Genomic DNA, 22,115 nt, shown 5'->3' on the forward strand with positions numbered 1-22,115 from the left:
ACCTTCATGCAGAGAGTCATACAGGTTCATGAGGGAGAGTAAATGACAGGGCTTTTGTGCCCTTTTTGAAGCTTGAAGCCTCAGTCCTCATTCATCGTAGATGCGTGGAATAGAACCACCAGTACATTTTTAAACAAATATCCTTTTGTGTTTCATAAAGGGGAAAATCATACAGGTTTGGAACAGCATGATGGTGCATGATGATGACAGAATTTAAATTTTTGGGGTGAACAATCGCTTTAATGGAGCAGTCGTGCTGTCACAATAAAACCGTAGGGAACATTAGCAATTAGAGTTAATTAACCTTATCAGACCTTTATCAGCCAACAAGCTTATCAGAAACTGCATGTGCTAAAGGGTTGCCTACAAAGTGTACATTTATCATGGGAAATGAGACCATATTATATAAGGGTACATAATATGTTTTTTTTTTAAATGATAATTTCACCAAGATGTAGGAGTGGAATTGTTTTAGTGCTATGAAAGGTTCAAAGTGAAATGCTGCTCCCAGTCAAACATATCATGAATGTAGCTTTAAGGGGTCATGAACTGCAATTATTTTTATTTTATATATTTTATTTTATAATGTTTCTTGGGGTGCACTTATAATTTTAGTATGATTTTTACATGGAAAACTGTCATAATTTAGAATTAAACAGGATTTTTTTCCTATCTTGACTTTAGTCCTACTTTAGTCCTCTAATTTGAACAATCTGTTTGAAGGGGCTTCAGTGTAAACGCCCACTGCTGTGATTGGCTAACATCTTTGCATTTGAAATTGTTAAGAATTACACGTGGAACTCTCTCAAAAACTTTTAGCACGTTTTTACTGTTACAGCTCTCAACTAATCATGAAAAATGTTGATTATAGCATTATATTTAGATCTATAGCTTTATATTTAGATCTATAGCATTATAATCAACTCCCGTGGCATGAAAGGTTGCAGTGGATGAGGATTGTAGCCGATCACAGACATGTTGAGCGCATGAATGCAGCGATCTCATCATTGCAACTCGATTTCTGCACTCTCACGAATGCTTTCATCATAACTAACAGTGCAAACACGATTTAAATAAGAGATTTGTTGATTATAACGAGAGTTTTGCCGAGAGCTCCGAACTCAGTCACTGATAAATTCACGCTGTTTGATTGACAGCTCCAGAGATTGTAAAGGGAGCGTTCTTTGATCACTTTCTGTATATAATTTAATCACAATTTAAATATCAGATCATTTTCATCCTACTAAGAGAAACAATGTGAAGTTCACCGTTTAGTCACTGGTTTGATTTACTGACAATAAACGAGTTTGAGACAAAGAACGTCTGACTGTATATGAATCATTATATATCAGAAATCACTGGTCACTGGTGATTTTTGTTAGACATGTAGTGTACACATAAGCAGGAGTGCATATCAAACGATCTGTAACAAAGCAATAGTGACAGTAAAAATGCAGCGACTATGTTTTTCCACAACCTGGCACTGCACAACATTTTGCACTCTTTAAAGGCAAGTTTATCGCTTAGTTGCTCGATCCAGTGTTAGCGTCACGTCTGTTATTTACTGATGTAGGTCCTGTCCCAAATGGCACCCTAAGTACTTGCGGTCTTCCTACGAGTCTGCACTTTCGTGACGTAACGGCGTTTTGACTTTCGGGAAGAAGTCTGCTGTGGAGCTCCGTCAGTGCGGGCTCGGCAAAAGTGCCAAGGGGGATCTTGCGAGCACCCTTCTGAAACCTAAAATGACAAAAGGGACACCCTACGGTCTCATGAACTTACCGGGCATGCGCACGCGGCAGCCATTGTAAGTCCACAAGACCGAAAGTGCATATGAAGTGTGTCATTTGGGACAGGGCCGTAGAAGTGTTGCTCTTCTTCAGCAGTGGCGGTCTTTCACCTATCTATGAGTCGTTCTCTAGGTTTGGTTTCAATAAAAGCTGTTTTTGGACTAACAACAGAGTTTTCAGTTCTGAAACTTACAGGATATTCTATGATGACCTCTTATATGTAAAAAGCTGAAAATTGTTCCTTGGTTTCAAGGTTTCTCATTGGTATGGAAGCCTTCAAAGGAACCATCTTCATACAGACTTACAGCTGCTGCAAGATGTTTTTTTTCACCTCAAGAGTGATTTTGGCCAGTGTAACTGTATGATCAGCCGGTGAACGAAAAAGCTAAATTCACTCCGCCACACTGACATAGAATCACTCACAAATCTGCAAGGTCACTTCTGTATTTCTTTGACAAGGTTAGGCTAACATCAAGTCAAGTACAGACATTTATACAATACATGCTCTTTTCAAATTTCTGACAGACAACCATTTATTTATGTGACTGTAGCTCTTCAAAGCAACGTAAATACGATACAAATACAATACAAAAGATGTGAAATGTGTACTACTGCAGTCTTTTTCTGACTAGTCAGTGATTTAGCCGGCAGTTTTTATGTAATTACTTCAGCCATCACCAACACTGGACCTGTCACTGGCTCAAATAAAACCGTTAAAAGCGAGGGAAAAACTCTGACAGCAAATGAGTTTTCGTGAAGACTGCTGGTAGCAATCTCAAGGATAAGTACCGTGCATTGGAACAATCTGAAATTCATCGTAATAATGACTCGCGCTAGTGGTCAGACACAAAAGGAAGGTTATTATCTAATCGTCTTCAATAACGCTAGCAGCTTACAATAAACAAACTCTGTGCCGCTACAGTAAAATTTCATTGATACATCAACTTTCAGATCTAACAGTGTTAGGCTTTCAGAGGCTGATGCCAGAGTAAACATGGGAATAGGACAAATGTTAGTGATTGTAGTAGGGTCAGGAAGGAGGTTCCGTCCATGACTCCTGTCCTGATTGCCTCGTGTCAGCTCCTTTTTCAGGTGGTCCTCTACTACAACCAGATCGATATATCCTGGGACTGATGGGACGGCTTGCCCGGATGCTCCCGCTGTTTGACTGCCATGAACTGTGTCTTCCCAGCTATTACAGGCTGTAATTGTTTTTTCCTTGAGCACTTCACTGCCGTAGCCTCCTCTGAGGAGCTGCTGTCCCTGGATCTCTTGTCGAGAGCGCAGGATCGCCTAATCAACACATTTTTAAAACGCTCACAGCTCTGAAGGCTGCCACAAGGATGTGGTTCAAATGCATTTAACTTACAACTGGTTCATGGCACAGTTTGCAGGTTAACTGTAGCACAAGGATTTAGAAATATATTTATATGGACACAAAAATGTTTAATCGTCAAGGACTGGTGCTACAAAAGTGTTAAATCATTTTCAAATGGTATGTTGACAAAGGTTTCCAGTGCATTGTACTATACTGGCCCAATGATAATAATTGACAATGTTTTCAAATGTAACATTCTTATGAGTCACACTAAAAGGAATTTGAAATGAATTCGCAGTGAAAAACATAGAAGTCATGTCTTTGTTCCTACCTCCCACTTGTTGTCCTTGGTTTGTCTCTTGAGTTTAATGTTCCAGTTTTCAGCGCTGACTTCAGCACAATGAGCTATCGTCATGGCAACAGGATAGGACAGGTTCAGCCCCGGAGGTCCATACGTGATCTCTGGCCCTAACAGAATCTCACACCTTTCCTCTGATTGGGCACTAGCAAAAAGATAACACATATCACTGACAATTTCAAGAGAAACCCCCCTCATTATTTCAAAATAAATAAGTAAACAGTTTGGGCTCAGTTTAAGATTTTGGTTTGAAAATAATAAAAATAATAACACTTTTAGTCAGCAAGGATGCATTAGGTTGATCAAAAGTGACAGTAAATACTGTACATTTATATTGTTACAAAAGATTTCAATTTCAAATAAATGCTGTTCTTTTAAACTTTCTAATAATCAAAGAATCCTGAAAAAATATATGGAGCAGCGCAACACTGATAATAATATGAAATGTTTCTTGAGCTTTGTTTCTTTAAAACTCTATAATTTTCTATACACTGTAATTATGATCACAACTTGTAATAATTGCTTTAATGAGATCATTGTTTCTGCCTAAATGAATACATGAGATTAGTTAACTGCATGATTTGTACTATCTTAGAACTGTACATTTTTGACATATGGACATTAATTTGATACAGTCACCCGTGATAACAGATTACATGCAATTTACTGTAAAGATGCTTTGAAAGTTTCCTGGTCAGAGCTAGAGCTCGACCAAATCCAAGCTGTGTATCTGTGCATTACTCTGTGTGTGTGTGTGTGTACTCTTTTGTTACGGGACCTGACGTTCGTGAGGTGAACAACTGGCACGCAGGAGAGGTGAAATAACCATCTGGCATCCAGATAATCTATGGAGATATTCTTCTGACGAACAGCCGTTTGTGGAAAATGTTCTACGTTTATTTGTGTCTTAACCAATCAGAATCATTCAAACTGACTTGATGACATAGCTTAGTGACCTGTGTAGAGTATAATTGCTGTTGTTTTGAGAATGAACGGCAGGGCGGACTACAAACTCCTTGCTGAGTGTTGAAGCTGGCTTCTGCTGATAAAACTGCAAACTAAACTTCAGTAAAATGTTCTTCAATTTACTGCATCTCTGACTCCTGGTCTTCATTCATCTTATCTGTAAAATCTTCTATAAAGGTATACTGTACATTTGATCAGTGCATGTAATTCTTGGAAATCAGCCCATGACCTTGGCTAAAGCTACACTCAACTTCTTGAGCTACACTAGACCCCTTTGGTCAATAATCAAAATAGTGAACACATTTAGCTAAATCAAATAAAGTGATCAGAAAGAAAAAAAGGAAGAAAAAAAACCAAAACAAAAAAACAATGAAATCTACATCACAACCTTCAATTATCCAGCATAGATACCGTAATGATTAAAGCTGTCACGTCGGCAGTCTACAGAATCATTAAAAACACGACTCAGAACCTTGATTTAGGGGAAGCTACTGATTCTCTGAGGGTACCGGAGTCGTTTTACCAGCTCCTGCATATTCATTAGTCATTGCTTATGATCTTCTGGCCATTATCGCTACCTTCCATATTTTCCTTGTGGTGGTAAACCATAACAGAAAACCCATTAATGAGAAAGAGTTAATGAAGGCTTTGGCCTTTCATGCAAATTTAGAGGTAAAAAAGAAAGGAAGGAAAAACCTTCTGGTTGACAACACTGCATATTTTCACTGCATATGAATATATATCTATAAAATATGTGGCACTATTTATTTTTGTTATTGTCTATCAATAAAAATCATCTAATCATCAAAATGTAATAGACAAAATTGTAAAAAAAAAAAAAATCCAGGCAGGCCTGTAAATAGTTGTAAATTTAGCCAAAATTGTATTAGATCATATAAATAAATAATTCTGTTAAATAATAGTTTGTCAAATGTATCTAATAAAATGCATTGGGATTTGTGCTTTTAATACTAAGTAATGGGACACCAAAGTGCCATGTATATCCAAAGTTTTGTTCTATCTTTTCAACTAACCACATCGGAATATAAAATTCACAACAAACTTTGAAAGTCGAGGAGCACCACATCAACAGAACTTGCTTTAAGGACTTTTACAGTATGCCCAAAGGACGCCAGAAGCTTTTTCAGTTTATCTGAATCTATATTAATTCAGCTTTGCTGAAGAGGGAATAAGGACTAAACCACTCTTTACAGCCAATCAGGCCGTCCTCTTCCAAACTCTCTCCAAGTGTTCTTCTATTTACATCTAATTACTATTCAGGCATGTCAGGTCTGTAGGAACTTCAATGCGATTTAAACCACATTCAGGTTTAACTAAAACAGGCTGTATGAAGAACAATGCATTATGAATGTTTGAAATGCCTCGACTGTATCTGTTTGACATTGGCATTAAAAGTGAAAACATCATCCTTCAATTAACTTTTCTTTACTAGTGTGTATTTGAACAACAAGCAAGAAAATAACTACTTAATCGAAAGGTTTATTGTCTTTACATTTTTCAAATAATATCCTTCTTGTTTTAAAGGATTAAAACAGATAAAACTGCAATGTAATGTCAGGAAAGTACTTAAAAGCTACATTTCATTACACCTCTCTGGTATTCACATCACAGAAAACCGAATTCCTCTACGTAAACAGTTCTTCACTGCAACACAACACTAGTTTGCATGTTTCATGCGAGTCAAGGATAGAGGCAGGTTACCTGGGTTGCATAAGGAACTGCACTTCTAAATGAGTCTTCACTCTTGTACCTTAAGTGTCTTGTCATGTTTTTTACAACTCTCCTCCTCCTCATCAAGGGTCTTATTCCTGCAAGCTCCTAGGTCTGTATTGAGAAGCATTATTCAAAAAGACTGATGAGTCACTGCTAGGGGGTCGAGCAGCAGAGTGCCGGAGCATTAACGGACACTGTAGGAGGCGATAGGCAAACTTAATGCTTCTATTATGTATTCATTCTTTCATTTAAGCATCTGACTGTGACTTAACTTCAGTGTGGCAAATTGATCAGTAACTTCATTTAAAGGAGTAGTTCCACAAAAATGAAAAGTCCATAATCCCTTACTCATCCTCATGTCTTTTAAAACTTGAATGACCTTCCTTCTGTGGAACACAAAAGGAGTTATTTTATATCAGCATGTCCAAACTGCTCTTTTCCATTCAATGAAAGTAAATGGTGACCATGACTGTCAGGCATGATTTCAAAAACAAAGATTTCAAAGCAAGAATATTTGTGAATAAGGACCCAGTTATATTGCTTCGGAAGGCTCCAAATACAGTGCACTAAATTTACAGTGGATTTTTGTCAATTTTGATGGTGTTTATTTTGGTAATTTTTGCAGCCTGATGATCCCCATCCTCTTGCATTGTAAGGAAAAGAAAAGCTCCATGATAAACTTCTCTATCTGTGTGCCACAGAAGAAAGTCAGAGATTTGGAACAAGGGGTTTGTCATCTTAGACTGAACTAAGATGCAAATGTTACAATGCTATTTTAACGAGTTATGAATTAAGTGAATTCTGTGAAGGCAGTCACAGCTTTAACTCTTGTGCAAAATCAACTGTTCCATTCTAGATGTTTTTTATAAGCTACACACCATAAAGAAAAAACAGACCTAAAACACAGACACATTTCAAAATGATTATTATTATTAGTAATAAGAGTAGTAGTAACGTTTTGCAAGATACACCTGGAACCCAGGCACCAACAATTTTGCTAAATTATATTACGTTGCTTCTTGCACATTTCACAACACTTTCAAAGTGAAATATCCAGTGAATGGCGCTAAAAGTGTGTTGAGTTTTATCCAAACAGATTGGAGTCAATTATGGTTGTTGTACGTATTAGGGCAGTTCGGAAAAGAAAAGTCGGGTGAGAGGCGTTAAACGATTAATGCTCTATATTGTGCAAGGAATCGTGTAGAAAGGAGTCTTTATTAATCGATAATCTGCCCCTGGCCGCAATCATAATTTGTGTAAAAAGGAATATGAGTTGTTACCGTTTTATCGCCTCTAGGGCTAATTTCAACTGGAAATTGCAGTGAATTGTATGAAAGGGTACGTTTTGGGAGTTTTGCACACCTGGAAAGTGATCTTGAGAAGTCACAACCCATTCCAGGATATGATGGAGCAATCACCTCATGAGTACATCATTTTACATAATTTGTGAAAAATGCTATTCATTTATTTATAAGTAAAACTATTTTTAGTGTGGATAAACTTACAGAGTGCACATTGAAGCTTCAAGTCTAAATCGGTGATCTGCCACAGATGTGGTGAACAATGACTCATAATGTCCTCATTTTACACTCCTTAGTAGTAACTGTTTCCTCCATCATCCTGTGCCGTTATGAAGATGTATTCAGTCAGAGCAATAACAGTTGGCAGTTGTGTTAGATCTCCTTCAGGTTTTGGCAGAGTGCAACAGACATATTGTCTCCAGAGACACATCAAGACTCACGCAGGCTCATTACCTTTACATGCTGAGAATACATAATACACAACGTGTCAAAATGTAAGACCTTCAGAAACTCTCAAGTAAGTTTTATGAGGAAACAGCCAGATGGGGGCGTAGACCATAACCTATATATGCCAAAACATCTCCCATAAAATGATCACTCAATGATCAGGATAAAAAAGATTCACTTCTGTGAACTTCATGTTTGACATGATAAAAGAAAATCAAGTCATAATCAGACTTCAACTTTTCACCGAAAAGAGTTCAATAACTCATGAAGTCAGAATCCTGCTTGTTTGACAGAGCTTTTATGGCATGACACGTTCCAGTGTGAAGTCAGACTACATCTCTAATATTCATAATCAGATCTCACTTTAAGGTAAGAGAGTCTTGACGATAAAAGTCAACTCTGATATTTTCATCCTGTATTAATTTGTTCCAAGTAATGGTATTTCTTCCTATAATACAGACACCATCCCAGTACCAAAAAGCACAAATATATAACGCCATCTGCAATGTGTGTTTGTCAATGTATCTGAAATGTTCATTTACCAAATGTTTATCTATTCATTTAATGTGTTACCATTTAAAGCTGTAGCATCTGACTTCAAGAATGTAACAATTCAGAACAGTACTGTAAATAAACCCCAATAAACCACTGCATAAACTAGACTTAATGCTGATTTAATAATGCACAATGCATTAACAACAGTCACATTTTAGCAGTTCTCTCCCACATATTTAGCTATTCTAACTGCACTTTTTCCATCAGTGGTATAAGTAGCAGAGTGATTTTTGTCTTTCCTACAGCAAAAAAAAAAAAAAAAAAAACATCCTACAAGTGTATTTCGATATGTCCTTGAAAGACATTAGTAAATAGTAAATAGAAGCTGAAATCAAACGCACAAATATTTCTTCAAATTGCCTAAATGAATTAAAAGAATGTGTTTTTCAACGAAGTATTCAGAAACTCTATGAACATAGCCCTAAACTATTTAGCTAATCTTTTTATTTTATTTATTTTTTATCTAAGGCTCTTATTTGGCATGAGTGGATTATATAAATTGAAATAGGTCTATAGTTTGAACATTTCTGTGTCGAGACTGACTGTTTATTGTATAATGCTGGGCCTTGTTAAAAGCTTCTTGAACAACAGAAATTGGAATTAAAAAAAAAAAAAAAAATGTTTTGTCTGAACTGTTAAGAAGGAATGCTAATACTTACACAAAAAAATATGAAAGTGATACAGATATGCCAGTCTACAGTCTTACCTAGACTCCCCCTGATTTATGAGCATGTACATTTCCCAAGAGGTGTCATCAGCAATCGCCCCGTGAGGTACCAGTAAGCTCACTCCTAGAAAACCAACACCGTAAACATCAACACTGAGAGACCATTTATGTGCAGCTACACAATACACATTTATTCCTATATTACATTCAATTAATGTCAATATGAGATTCATTAACATACTAAATAACTTTTTATACCAAAAATTATACCATGTCCTTATATTTACAAATTAAAATTTGTACATTTGATTACAACCTTGTGAAAGGTGAATATGTACAAAATTCTCTCAGCAGCTGAACTGCATTTTTAATGTGTTTAAAATACAAAAACTTTGTAATCATCTTCCTCGTCTATTTATTACAATTAACCTAATAAAAGTACATGTGCACTTGAATAACAATAGTTGTTTTTATGTAGTCTGACTTTTTTTCCCTCACTTCCCTCATGCACACGTACAAGTAAAAATAACAATAATTGTGATTTTATGTCTTTCTTCTAACAAGCATTAGCCAAAGAGAACATTTGCTTGTGGGGCACTTATTACATGCAAAACAATGATTAGAGAAAACAAATATTTCACATACTGTTCATAGTTACCAAAGCCATTGTTTTGTGGGCTTGGAAGGGAATTAGTGTGAGTAAATGACAGTATTTTCATATTGGGTGAACTCTCCATCTAAACCAATTTCTAAAAGAATATGAATGATATGTAGCTTTCCTGTACCTTAAGATTACCTCCTATCTTGGTCATCACTGCATAAAAATAAAACACAAAAACACATACTTCCACTCACCTGCATTTGGAATGACCAATCGGCCACCGAGATGCCCAAACACTGCGCTTGTTTTCAACCAAGTCTTCCCGGGTGTGTGAAGTCCATTAGCAGCAATCAGGGTCGTCTTCTTCCCTTCTACTGTGCTGTAGTTTGGGTGAAGGTTAGCAGGGAGGGTCTCCAGGTGGGTTTTCACATGGTACTCGGCCCGGTCCGCCACACCTAGTGAAACCATAAAGGAGCTCTGAACTTTGACCTTGTCTGGCAGGGGGTCAAAGAGCTCTTTGTCTATGGAGTCCTGAAAGCAGATTGGACCGCTGTACGTCTGGCCGACGGTTAAATCGGGCTGCATGGAGGAATTCAGCAGAAGTGGATTGCCTGGGGAGATGAAAAGGCAGTCTTTGATATTTTGGGAGTTGTTGATACAGGTAAAAAGAAAAGAATACGGTAGGATGGGGTCCTGCCATGCCAACTCCAGTGCAGCAGACCATGGCTTAAAAATCAAGGCGTGGAACAGAAAAGGATTAAATATTTAATTTACTGTTTTGGCTAAAATATTCATTCTAAGAGTGCTGGAAAAAGGGAAAAAAATGTATCTTGAAAAATACAAAAAGTGAAAAGGACAATTTTAAGTATGTGAGAAAAGTAAATGCTCTGGCACCAACTCAATTATTTAGTTAGGTTAGTTTAATTCTTGGCCCTTCAAAATCTAACCTCCTGAAACGTGGTTCTGAATAGGTGTTAGAACATTAAGATTTTTAATTCCATATTTTTCTAATATGTTACAGTCCATTTTATGACCTAGTTCGTTTTCTGGCTTGCATGGCAGCAATAGGCTGTGTTTTCCAACAACTGGCAACCCAGGGTGTCGAAACACTAATGGGTAAATTGGCAGTGGGCAGGATTACACAGACCAAAACAAAAACAGACATTCCGACATGGAACGCACATTTCAAAGTAGAGGCTGTAGCATTGTTTTTGAGAGAAACAAGTATGTAAACTTAGCAACTTAGTAACTTAGTATCCTAAATATCTGCAAACAAATGGCATTTTTATGCTTTAGCACAGTCAAAGAAAATTACATACAGCACCTTTAACTAAAAAAGTATAGTCAGTTGTGCTACGTGTTTCTGAACTACTTTAGAGCACACAACTTTGGAATTTTAGATTATGCAAACTGACCTGAACAGCTTATGTACTTGTGTTTTTAGACCTTTATCATCAAAGATACAGTGCAGACCCTTTTGCTAGCATTCAGCTTAATTGCTTCCATGTTATTTGACTACTAGTCAGATTAGATTGTTCATGGCAACAGTTGCTTTCATGCATTGATTGATGTTAACAGTCACATCCTTAAATGGCTTGTCATCACCCATTACCACAGTTAGCATTGGTTCGCCAGTGGAATCATTAGGGATTTGACTTTCGCATAAAATTACTTCATTAAGTGAGAGAGCAACTAAATGGAGACAAAGATATATGAAGTATGCCTAAGTGACCTTTTTGTTTTTCCAAGTTTTTAAATCTGTCGCCTCCCAGCTTGGGCTCAGAACAGCTCTTGGAAGGGGGTCTTCATCTCTCGCTGTTGCTCTCTCACCTTTTCCAGTCCGAGGCAGACACACACCATCACAGAACCCCCACGATTCATCCCGGTGCCAAAGTAGCTCTAACATTTGAGTCACTTAGTCCTTGCTGGCCAGCTGCTGCACAGTGAGGGGTGAGAGGCAGGAGGCTAATGGATCTTTATTTTTAGGTAAATCGTTAATTACCCCAGTATGGGCTGATCGGTGTCAGGCATTTGGGATATTTCTAGTCGCCATGCTTGGGCAGGCCAAGGCTTTGTTATAGAGTGACAAGAGGTTTGTGTTATAAATTTGACTGGTCCTGCAAAGTTCTAAGGTGTCAGGATGGGAAAAATTATGGTGGGAAACTGCTGAAATTTAGGAAATATGCTGCTGCATACTCACATTTGGGATTATGAAAACTTATTCATTACCTTTTAAAGGGTTTATTCACCTGAAAATGAATTGTCTCATCATTTACTTTCCCTCATGTTGCTCCAAACCTTTATGACAGTCTTTCTTCTGTAGAAAATATTTTGAAGAATATTTCCACTGTTTCTGTCCATACAATGAAAGTCATTGGGTCTTGTCCAAAATAATATTGGACCCCAATGACATTTCTCAAATTATCTTATTTAGTTTTTCACTGAAGTAAGTAATTAATGCAAAAGGGTGAGTAAATGATGGTCAATTTTATTTTTGGGGTGAATTATTCTCTTTGACCACTCCTATAGAAGAGAACTGAACCAGATTTACCAGACATATAAAGAGATTACAACATATTAAATGGTTCAAATTCTTAAATTCTCACCCACAACAAATCGTTTTCCCCCCCTATATCTCTTCAGAAGGAGAATATGATCACTGTGGGGCAGAAAATCTTTAAAATGGCAGTGAAATGAAAGGACGAGAAAGCAGGATGATAGGAGTTAATGAAACAGGCATGTAGTGGGCACCTTGCAGAGAAAGATCTGGAATTAGAGTCGTGATTAAAATGACTCAGTGGCTGAGATTTCAAGAGCAGACAGACGGGCAAAGGTCTGGAGTCTCATACTGTTACCTGTGATTTAGAGAGTCAGCTGGAATACTTCAGAAGATTTATTATAATTACACACACTGAGAAAACTGCAACAGATATCATGTAGTGAGACGAGTTAAAAGGAAAAGTGATACAACGCATAATGAGAGAATAATAATAATGAGAAATAATACAAAATCAAAATGAAATCAAATGCGCTACAATTTGGATTGGATAAATGTTTAAAATGTTTATTGAATAACTGTTTAGTGAAGCTTATAATTTCTCATTCTACATCCCACATCCTTAAATGAACATCCAACATTTTCTCTTTTCTATTGCATGGGGTTTGGTCTTTCCTGTGAGCGCTGATGGGAACCGGATTGGCTGTTGGAACAGGGCACAGCGGGAGGCTGAGAGAAAGTTGGCCTTTTTAAATAGGATTGATGACCTGACAGATGCGGCTCAGCTGAGCCTTGATCCCCCTCTTTCCTGTTGCATGGAAAAGGAGGGTGTTGCCATCCCAGGCCTTGAGCACAATAAACACAAGCTGCTAGTCGCGGGCTTTCACTGTGCTGTCACAAGCAGCCAGGATTGATTACCCTGTGGGGCGATGGCTATCACTTTCCCTGACCCAGAAGCGTCAGCGGTGGTAATATGGACGCGTGTAGCGGAACCAAATGTAGTTCAAACGACCGTAGACGTGGTCTTATCTACAAAAGTTATCGGCACAGCTGACAAAAAGGCAGAATTTAAGTTAGCGTAGCATGACTTTGGGTAAGAATGTGTTTAGTCAGGGGAAGCGGTTTTTGTAAGTAAAAAACATCTTAGTGTTTTACTGTGAAATAAAAGCATATGAGCATATACAGTGCATCCGGAAAGTATTCACAGTGCTGTATCTCATGGATTGTGTGTCTGTATGCTTTAACAAGCATTTCTCTATTTTGGAATTATTAAATATTCATTATGGTTTAGCCTATTACTGTGACTAGCGGCGCATGAACTTCAGAATCACAATAAATCAATTAATTTAACCGAAGCACTTTATCTACAATGAACTCTTACCCTGTCTGGTGGTTTTGAAGTTGAAGGACTGGAAGCCCCCAGCAAGAGCAGATGAGTCAATGACATCCACTCCGTACTCGCTCTGACTCTTCCTGTAGAGGGTGATAGCCACGATGAGGACGACCACAGCGATCACCCCCGCAGCCAGACCAGAGTACAGCGCAACATCAATAGAGTTCTCCATACCTGGGACACAGCCAGAAACACACACAACACATACTTAGGCTCGATGGGAAAACTATTATTTATTGTGGAAATAATTTATGAAAATATGCCAAATAGCACACATTTGATCTGGAAGTTCTTGAACAATTTAAATAAATATCTGTGCAACACATGTGAGCTACCTTACATAAATTATTATTATTAAATATAAAAAAATCTTTAATATAATATAATAATATACAATATACATCATACTTAAAATCAAAAATATTTAATAATAATAATATAAATATTAAATTACTTTAGATTTGGATTTATACACTTAAGGGTTACTTGGACCCAAAGTTACTTGGAGATAATGAGGGATGTTTTTTTTTTTATTATTTTTTTTTTTTACTTTCTTGTAGTGTCATCATCGTTATTATTATATTTATTTTTCTTTTTTATCTCTTTTATTTATTTATTTTAAACATTTTAATAATTTTTATTATTATTTTGCATTAGAAGTTACTGTTTTATTTGTGAAGGAGTTGGCTGGTTATAGCCAGTCCCACTGGTTTACCAGCTGTTTTGGAATATTTTGTTGTTTCATCTGATATTTACCTCTCATGTATCCAATGAGCACCAGTGGCTATATGTGTTTATACCCCTGTAGCATACACAGTTGCCTCATTTTCATTTACAAGTTTAATGATAAGTAATATTTTATAATATTTCATAATTATTTTTTCTACAACTATTATAATGGTGTTATGAAATATTAAAATAAGAAATGGTTCATTTAATAGTTTTGTAGATTTGTGCAAGTAAAATGTTTCACAGTGCCATAAAATAAAAAAATCATTAAATGATTATTATTTCTGTGATTATTTTATTGTGATATGATGAAATGTTTAAATAAGATATAGTTTGTGTAATAGTTTTGTAGATTTTTGCAAGTGAAATGTTTTTACACCACCGGAAAAAAAAAAAACATTTTGGTGACAGGGAAACATTTAAAGCCTGGTCATTGTGGTTAGGCTTGCAAATCTTTCAGACACCTGTGCAAATGGAACAGGTGCAATATGCACATGTTTAGCAGTGTATAAAGATATGCTTGGCACGTGAGCGCAGTTTGGGAGGTGTGAATTCCAGGGCTCTTACTACTTTAATAACTGGCAGGGTGGTGTGCCAACACCCCACGCAATGATACATCTGTTCAGCTGGCATCTATAGCACTGGCCCAAGTGACCTCTGCAGCAGGAGGGTTGGGCAGACCGAACTCGCCAGATCACAAAGGACACAGAGGACATTAATCATGCCGTGAGAGGAAGAATATGTTTTTAAAACTACAGCACTGCATTTCAAATATCCTGACACAGACAACATAAAGTTGAACAGGATTACACGCTTCAAGCTGGAAACAAGTTTCTGTCCAAGGGTAAAGGTGAATTAATTGCAAGTCCATCATGCAACAGATTTAATAGATTTAATTAGAAGCCTTATAACCCAGCTCACACATCAATGCACACGGAAGAGTCTCAGAGCCATAGCATTGTAACAATGCAGAAGCACCTGGTACTAATACATATTTAAAATGATGTTGTGCAAAGTGCCTCAATATGGTTAAAATAATACACGGGAGAAATGAAGACATAATGCTTGACGAGGTGAGTTAATATTCAATGATTACACCTCATTGCTTCCTCTAAATATAGCACGTTCAAACGCCACATCCAATCACTCACGCTCTCTAATCTGAAAGGACACAATACATTGACTAGCACTTTGAAATTCTGCGAAATTTATAATCTGGACAAGTTGATAAGGACACCTGCAAAATATTTAGGATCCCCTAATCAGTGACTTTGACTTGATTTCCGGATAAATTCAGCTGAGAAGAAAATTGCTGTAGGGTAAAAAGACTTTAGAGAAAATATTATGAATATCTAAAATAATAATAATAATAATAATAATAATAATAATAATAGTACAAAACTTACCACATTTAGTTTATTGTTCCACTGCCAGTTTTTCCCCCAATTATTTACTTGACTTTTCTATTAGAAATGTATTATTTGATTTCATATTCTCTAACAACCCTTTTTGCCATACATAAACTCTTATTTCTCAAGTTTATTTGCTGTGGGAGCTTTAATTGGTTTGTAATTTCCATACTAAAATTACAATTTTAGAGACAGATTGTATTCTTGCCAATTAATCTTCTGTATCTTTTTTTCCACTTTGTTGCGAATGACACCTGTTGTCAGCATAATGATACAGGGTAACCAAGCGTAGAAGTGAACACACATTTGAGAGGATTGAGCTTATCTTAATTAAGGAGGGAGTAAAAAAAAAAAAAGCTTTCACACAAATTCTAATTTCAAAAAAGGAAATTTAAGATAAAATGATTCAAACCCAAGTTTACTTAAGAAATATGATTTTTTTTTTAATCAAATACAGCCTTGGGGAGCATAGTCTTATGAACCTCACACTTTTTTGTAACATTGTTAAGCTGAATATGTAAAGGTACTTGTGTTGCTCATAACTTGTTTTGCTGCTTATAAAGATGCATTTTCATAACATGTGAAGAAAGTAAATACTGTGATGTTTTAATCTACCTAATTGGACAGATGAGGTTTGATAAAGTAAGAATTTAATTATAAACAATTAATCAACAAAATATATTGAGCCATTTAATAAATTCTGATTGAGCTTATCTTAATTAAGGAGGGAGTAAAAAAAACCCAGCTTTCACACAAATTCTAATTTCAAAAAAGGAAATTTAAGATAAAATGATTCAAACCCAAGTTTACTTAAGAATTCACATGGAGGAGAACTCACTCTGAGGATTGACATCATGCATCAGCTTCCCATCTGCTGGGAAAAAGAGACAGAACAACAAAAATAAATAAATAAAGGGAAAGAAAGCGGGAGAGAGAATTACAGTCCATCCCTGTAATGCCCGATTTTGGGCTGTCCCAGACGAAAGATGACCAAAGATAGCCAGTGTCAGAAATTTAGTATGATCATCTCACAGTTTGCTTGTGGCTACAACCTATGTCAATAAAAATGCATCATGAAATGGCGTACTGATAAATGTGACATGGCGCTAAAACTTAAAACCACTTACCTCAAGCTCCATTTACAAAATTGGCATGACAAGTTGGCCTCGATCTTTTCCCTAACAATGACCGCATCCTTATTCTCCTCTTTTGCGCACATAAAACCACAATTGCTGGTGTGATTCATCTCGCTCTATTTGTTTGCCACTAGCGCATGCTGATGACATTTTATTAATCTATTCTAACTTGCGTCGTAGACTATGATCATCATACAGTCTACATGTCGTACCCAAGTTTATTAGATCCATGTCGAACAATGTGATCTGTAATGATCTTTTAGGATCTGTTACAGCAGGCATTACTTATAACAAATTCACTCTCTGATTCACATCATGGGTCGATGTCCAACTGCAGGCTATGCCAACATCAGCTGTGGATACTGTTCCTTGGCATCATTGCCATGGGAAGCTACTGGCAGATGGTTTTGGATCACTTAGGCTGCATGATGTTTCCATCCTTTATTAAGAAGGAGAAATCAGAGAGGGTTCTCATCATAATAGCTTTGAGGGAGATATTGAGAGGGATGATGTCATCACTTTCATCCATTTTTAGCAGACAATTATCACACTTCCTAAAACATCACAATTCACACACTTCAGCTTTGTGATAATTGTCAAGATCTAAGTGAGCAATAGCATGACCAACATATGATGATGATTTGATGAAATGACAGTGTTTATGACACATTACGGCATCAGCACATACTCACTCTGCGTACACAGACCCCCTGTGCAGTTCTCCGTGCCTTGACCTTCTCCCTCACACATCTTGCCTCTGTGACGGGGCGGGGGAGCGTTGCACTCCCTCCATCGCTGCCTCTCACACTGCGCGCTACACATCGTCCACTCGCTCCACTCCTCCCAGACTCCATCCACTGCAGAGCACACAACAGGGTTGCCGTTTAAGGAAGGTGAACAGCTGCTCTGTGCATTAACTGCACTCTGCAATGAACTTATGAGATTTCTAGAGACTTCATAAACTTAATTAAAAGTGTTTTAATAGTCCAATTCTTGACCACACTGGCAGGGTTACATGCATTAGATCAGCATATTTTCAGCCAATTGATCAAATTCTTAATAATACCTTTAATCTGTTCTTCATCTTTTTTTTCAAGCCACATAAACAAATTATTGTTTAGATAGCTTAAATAATGTTTGTGTTCTGAAGCTCAATATGTGAGAATGTTTAATCGTTTGGGGTCAGTAAGATTTTGTTTTTGGAAAGAAATTACTACTTCTATTTAGCATTAAACTGATCAAAAGTGATAGTAGTAAAGACAATGTTACAAAAATGCATCACGATTTCCACAAAAAAACATTTTCAACTGTGATAATAATAAATGTACTGAGCACCAAATCAGCATATTAGAATGATTTCTAAAGGATCATGTTACATAAAAATTCAGCTTTAACGTCAAAGGAATAAATGACATTCTAAAATAGAAAAAGCTTATTTATAATTATAATAATATTTCAGAATATGATTTTTTTTTACTGTATTTTTTAAAATCAAATACAGCCTTGGGGAGCATAGTCTTATAAACCTCACACTTTTTTGTAACATTGTTAAGCTGAATATGTAAAGGTACTTGTGTTGCTCATAACTTGTTTTGCTGCTTATAAAGATGCATTTTCACAACATGTGAAGAAAGTAAATACTGTGATGTTTTAATCTACCTAATTGGACAGATGAGGTTTGATAAAGTAAGAATTTAATTATAAACAATTAATCAACAAAATATATTGAGCCATTTAATAAATTCTTCAAAAATAGTGACAACTATTTTATACAATTGCCTACTATTAACTATGGCAGAATCAAAGGAATTAATTTTTGCACCATAAGCCATTTGAGAATGCTATAAACACTATTTAATTAAATTTCTATAAAAATGACAATTTGTTTCTTAATTGTCATCGCATAGCATATATAAACTCATTTAATGATTAAGAAATAAACTAATTTAATATGTTTCAAATTGATATGAATAATATGAACAAATTGAAATTTATTATGCAATCCAACTGTAACCATGCATCTGATCATAAAGGCAAAATTTATTTAAATATCACAAAGCCAGGCAATCAACTGAGTACAACATGAACAATAACTCTTCTAATTAAATTACACTAACTAGGGATTATTTCTTCATTCTCAGAGAACAGGTCTCGTTTACATGCATGTTGTAGATCCTCAGTAATTCCATCATAATACCCTTACTTTGAATTATTCCAGGATGTAGAGGGTATTACAATGTCTGATGTATTATGAATGAAAAACACAGCTCTTAAGTGCTATACTGACACTAAAAACAGCTGTGAGTTTGGATGCTGGAAGACAAGCTGCACCTCATGGTTGTGTTGGGGTTGAAGAGAATCTGACCTGGGCAGAGAGCATTGCAGGTGATCTTCTGCACAGACATGCCCTCACAGAACGCTCCTCCGTTCAGAGGAGCGGGGTTAGTGCAGGTACGAGATCGCTTCTGAACTCCTCTCCCACAGTTCACGCTGCAAGAAGACCACTCAGTCCACAGAGACCAACCACCGTTCACTGCAGAGAGAGATCATCCACTGAACAACACAACAAATTAACTTAAGAGATTTCCTTTCTCTCACCCTGCCAGAAGAAACACCCGGAGGACAAGTTAACTAACAGGTTAAAGGAAAATCTTCACTTATATGTGTGGTTTGACTTTTTGTAGTCCAGCTTTGATATGTCTTAGCTGTACAACCAGTAATACTGGCACAACATTTTAACACCATATTTTTCTGATATGGTCACACACAGCAGGAAAAAATAGAATGCTGAATACAAATAATAAAATACAACTAATCATATAATCATTATTTATAGTTAGACTAGCAAAATATACAGGGTTATCAACTTTTTGTTGACATCAAAGACCTGTCTGTCCAATTCAATTCTATACTGCAATTTGGCCAAAAATCATTTGCCACTTTTGTACAAGCTAGCCAAATAACCAGATACCAATATGGACAGTTTGTGTGACAAAAACTCATTTTCGAAAACTATGCAAGGTTAATAAAAAGGACCCGTTGCAAATATTACATACTGCTTCCAAACTGCTCCTTTCCAAATGTCTGCCTCAAAAACCAACACTAAACACTGCAGTAGTAGATAAGTACAGATCTGTATCTCTGCTTCCTTTCCTGTCCAAAACTCTTGAAAGATCTACCTTCAAACCATTCTGTTTTTTTTTTTTTTTTTTTTCATAGAACAACCTGATGGATACCAGCCAATTGGGCTTCAAAAGTGGAAATTCCCCTGAAACGGCATGACTGGTGAGAACCACAAAATTCTGCTTGATCTGTCTGCTGGCTTCGACATGGTGAATCCTCTGATTCTCCTATTAGTCCTGTCAAATGGGGTATCACTGGTAGTGTTCTTCATTAGTTTGACTCGTTTGGTGGAGTGTCCGAATCAAACCAGCAAACTCTTAAAGGGTCATGAAACCCTAAACCAAATTTTCTGAGATTTTAACAGAGGTATGTGTGTTGAACACCATTGAAGACAATGTTAGCATCTGTTAGATTTAATAGTAGGGGGAAAATGGTTACATTTTAGTTTTTTTCCGCTATTTTTATCTTCCGGGTTTAAAATCTTCATCGTGTCCACGTCACAGGCTGTGATGTGGCAGAGCACTATAGTACTTTGATGACTCAGTGTCTCATAATTATTCATGAGACTGAGTTTTCTTATCCAATGAGAAGACACTTACTCTTAATTATTCATGACACCACGTGGAACTTTCCAATGACAGACATGTCAAACTGTGGTATCGCGTAGTAGATGAGAGAGGCAATGATGGGACGCGCGTTTGCTTTCGTGGTGCAAAAGTTCCAGTGCATCTTTCCCCGTGATACTGCCAGGGCTAGACTCTGGCTGCGGGCGGTTGGTTGGCCATCAACCACGGACACACCTAAACTATGTGTGTGTAGCAAGCAACCATTCAACTGGAGAATGGTGGACTTCGGCCTTGTACACCAATGCAGGTTGCGTCTTGCGAGTGATGCGGTCCCGAGGACTTTTCTTCCGCTTCAGAGGTGTGTGTGTCTAAAATGTAACCCTGACCGTTTTACTTGTCTTTTGTTAAATAATCACTCGTTATTAAAATTTAGATATTTCGATAAACCTCAATTGTATGGAACGTATATGCTTAATTTGTGCAAATTTCTATGTCACTGTCCATCTTTATTATGTGGGTTTAGGGGGCGCGTAGATCTAGGCTATGTACGGAACGTTTTGTTTTGTTTTTTAAGCGGAAAATTTATTATTTTCAAATATATGCATTTATAGTGTGTATATAAACAAATATATATTATAATGACATAATTATACATATGCATGTACATTTATATGTTTTAAATTCAATTATGATTACTGTAGGGTAGGCTAATACAGTGGGGAGAACAAGTATTTGATACACTGCCGATTTTGCAGGTTTTCCCACTTACAAAGCATGCAAAAGTCTGTAATTTTTATCATTGGTACTCTTCAACTGTGAGTGACGGAATCTAAAACAAAAATCCAGAAAATCACATTGTATGATTTTTAAGTAATTAATTTGCATTTTATTGCATGACATAAGTATTTGATACATCAGAAAAGCAGAACTTAATATTTGGTACAGAAACCTTTGTTTGCAATTACAGAGATCATACGTTTCCTGTAGTTCTTGACCAGGTTTGCACACACTGCAGCAGGGATTTTGGCCCACTCCTCCATACAGACCTTCTCCAGATCCTTCAGGTTTCGGGGCTGTCGCTGGGCAATACGGACTTTCAGCTCCCTCCAAAGATTTTCTATTGGGTTCAGGTCTGGAGACTGGGCCACTCCAGGACCTTGAGATGCTTCTTACGGAGCCACTCCTTAGTTGCCCTGGCTGTGTGTTTCGGGTCGTTGTCATGCTGGAAGACCCAGCCACAACCCATCTTCAATGCTCTTTCTCAGGGAAGGAGGTTGTTGGCCAAGATCTCGCGATACATGGCCCCATCCATCCTCCCCTCAATACGGTGCAGTCGTCCTGTCCCCTTTGCAGAAAAGCATCCCCAAAGAATGATGTTTCCACCTCCATGCTTCATGGTTGGGATGGTGTTCTTGGGGTTGTACTCATCTTCTTCCTCCAAACATGGCGAATGGAGTTTAGACCAAAAAGCTCTATTTTTGTCTCATCAGACCACATGACCTTCTCCCATTCCTCCTCTGGATCATCC

At 37.0% G+C, this 22,115-nt stretch overlaps 1 protein-coding gene across 3 annotated transcripts in view; it reads right to left on the bottom strand.

Moving 5' to 3' along the window:
* unc5db (unc-5 netrin receptor Db) overlaps positions 1-22,115 on the bottom strand; it is a 206,204-nt gene that overhangs the window by 10,009 nt on the left and 174,080 nt on the right. Inside the window, exons 6-13 of one of the 3 annotated variants that reach the window (XM_082169791.1) lie at positions 19,264-19,431; positions 17,591-17,755; positions 16,601-16,636; positions 13,613-13,798; positions 9,989-10,345; positions 9,173-9,257; positions 3,437-3,608; positions 2,391-3,080 (exon numbers count right to left, since the gene is read on the bottom strand). In XM_082169791.1, the coding sequence (XP_082025917.1) occupies positions 2,649-3,080; positions 3,437-3,608; positions 9,173-9,257; positions 9,989-10,345; positions 13,613-13,798; positions 16,601-16,636; positions 17,591-17,755; positions 19,264-19,431 (1,601 nt within the window). In that variant the 3' untranslated portion in view covers positions 2,391-2,648. Of the gene's footprint in view, positions 1-2,390; positions 3,081-3,436; positions 3,609-9,172; positions 9,258-9,988; positions 10,346-13,612; positions 13,799-16,600; positions 16,637-17,590; positions 17,756-19,263; positions 19,432-22,115 lie in introns of those variants that run through there. The other 2 variants (XM_082169790.1, XM_082169789.1) reach the window with 2 other exon arrangements.

Source organism: Leuciscus leuciscus, assembly GCF_965113295.1.
Source record: "Leuciscus leuciscus genome assembly, chromosome: 5".
NCBI lineage: Eukaryota > Metazoa > Chordata > Actinopteri > Cypriniformes > Leuciscidae > Leuciscus > Leuciscus leuciscus.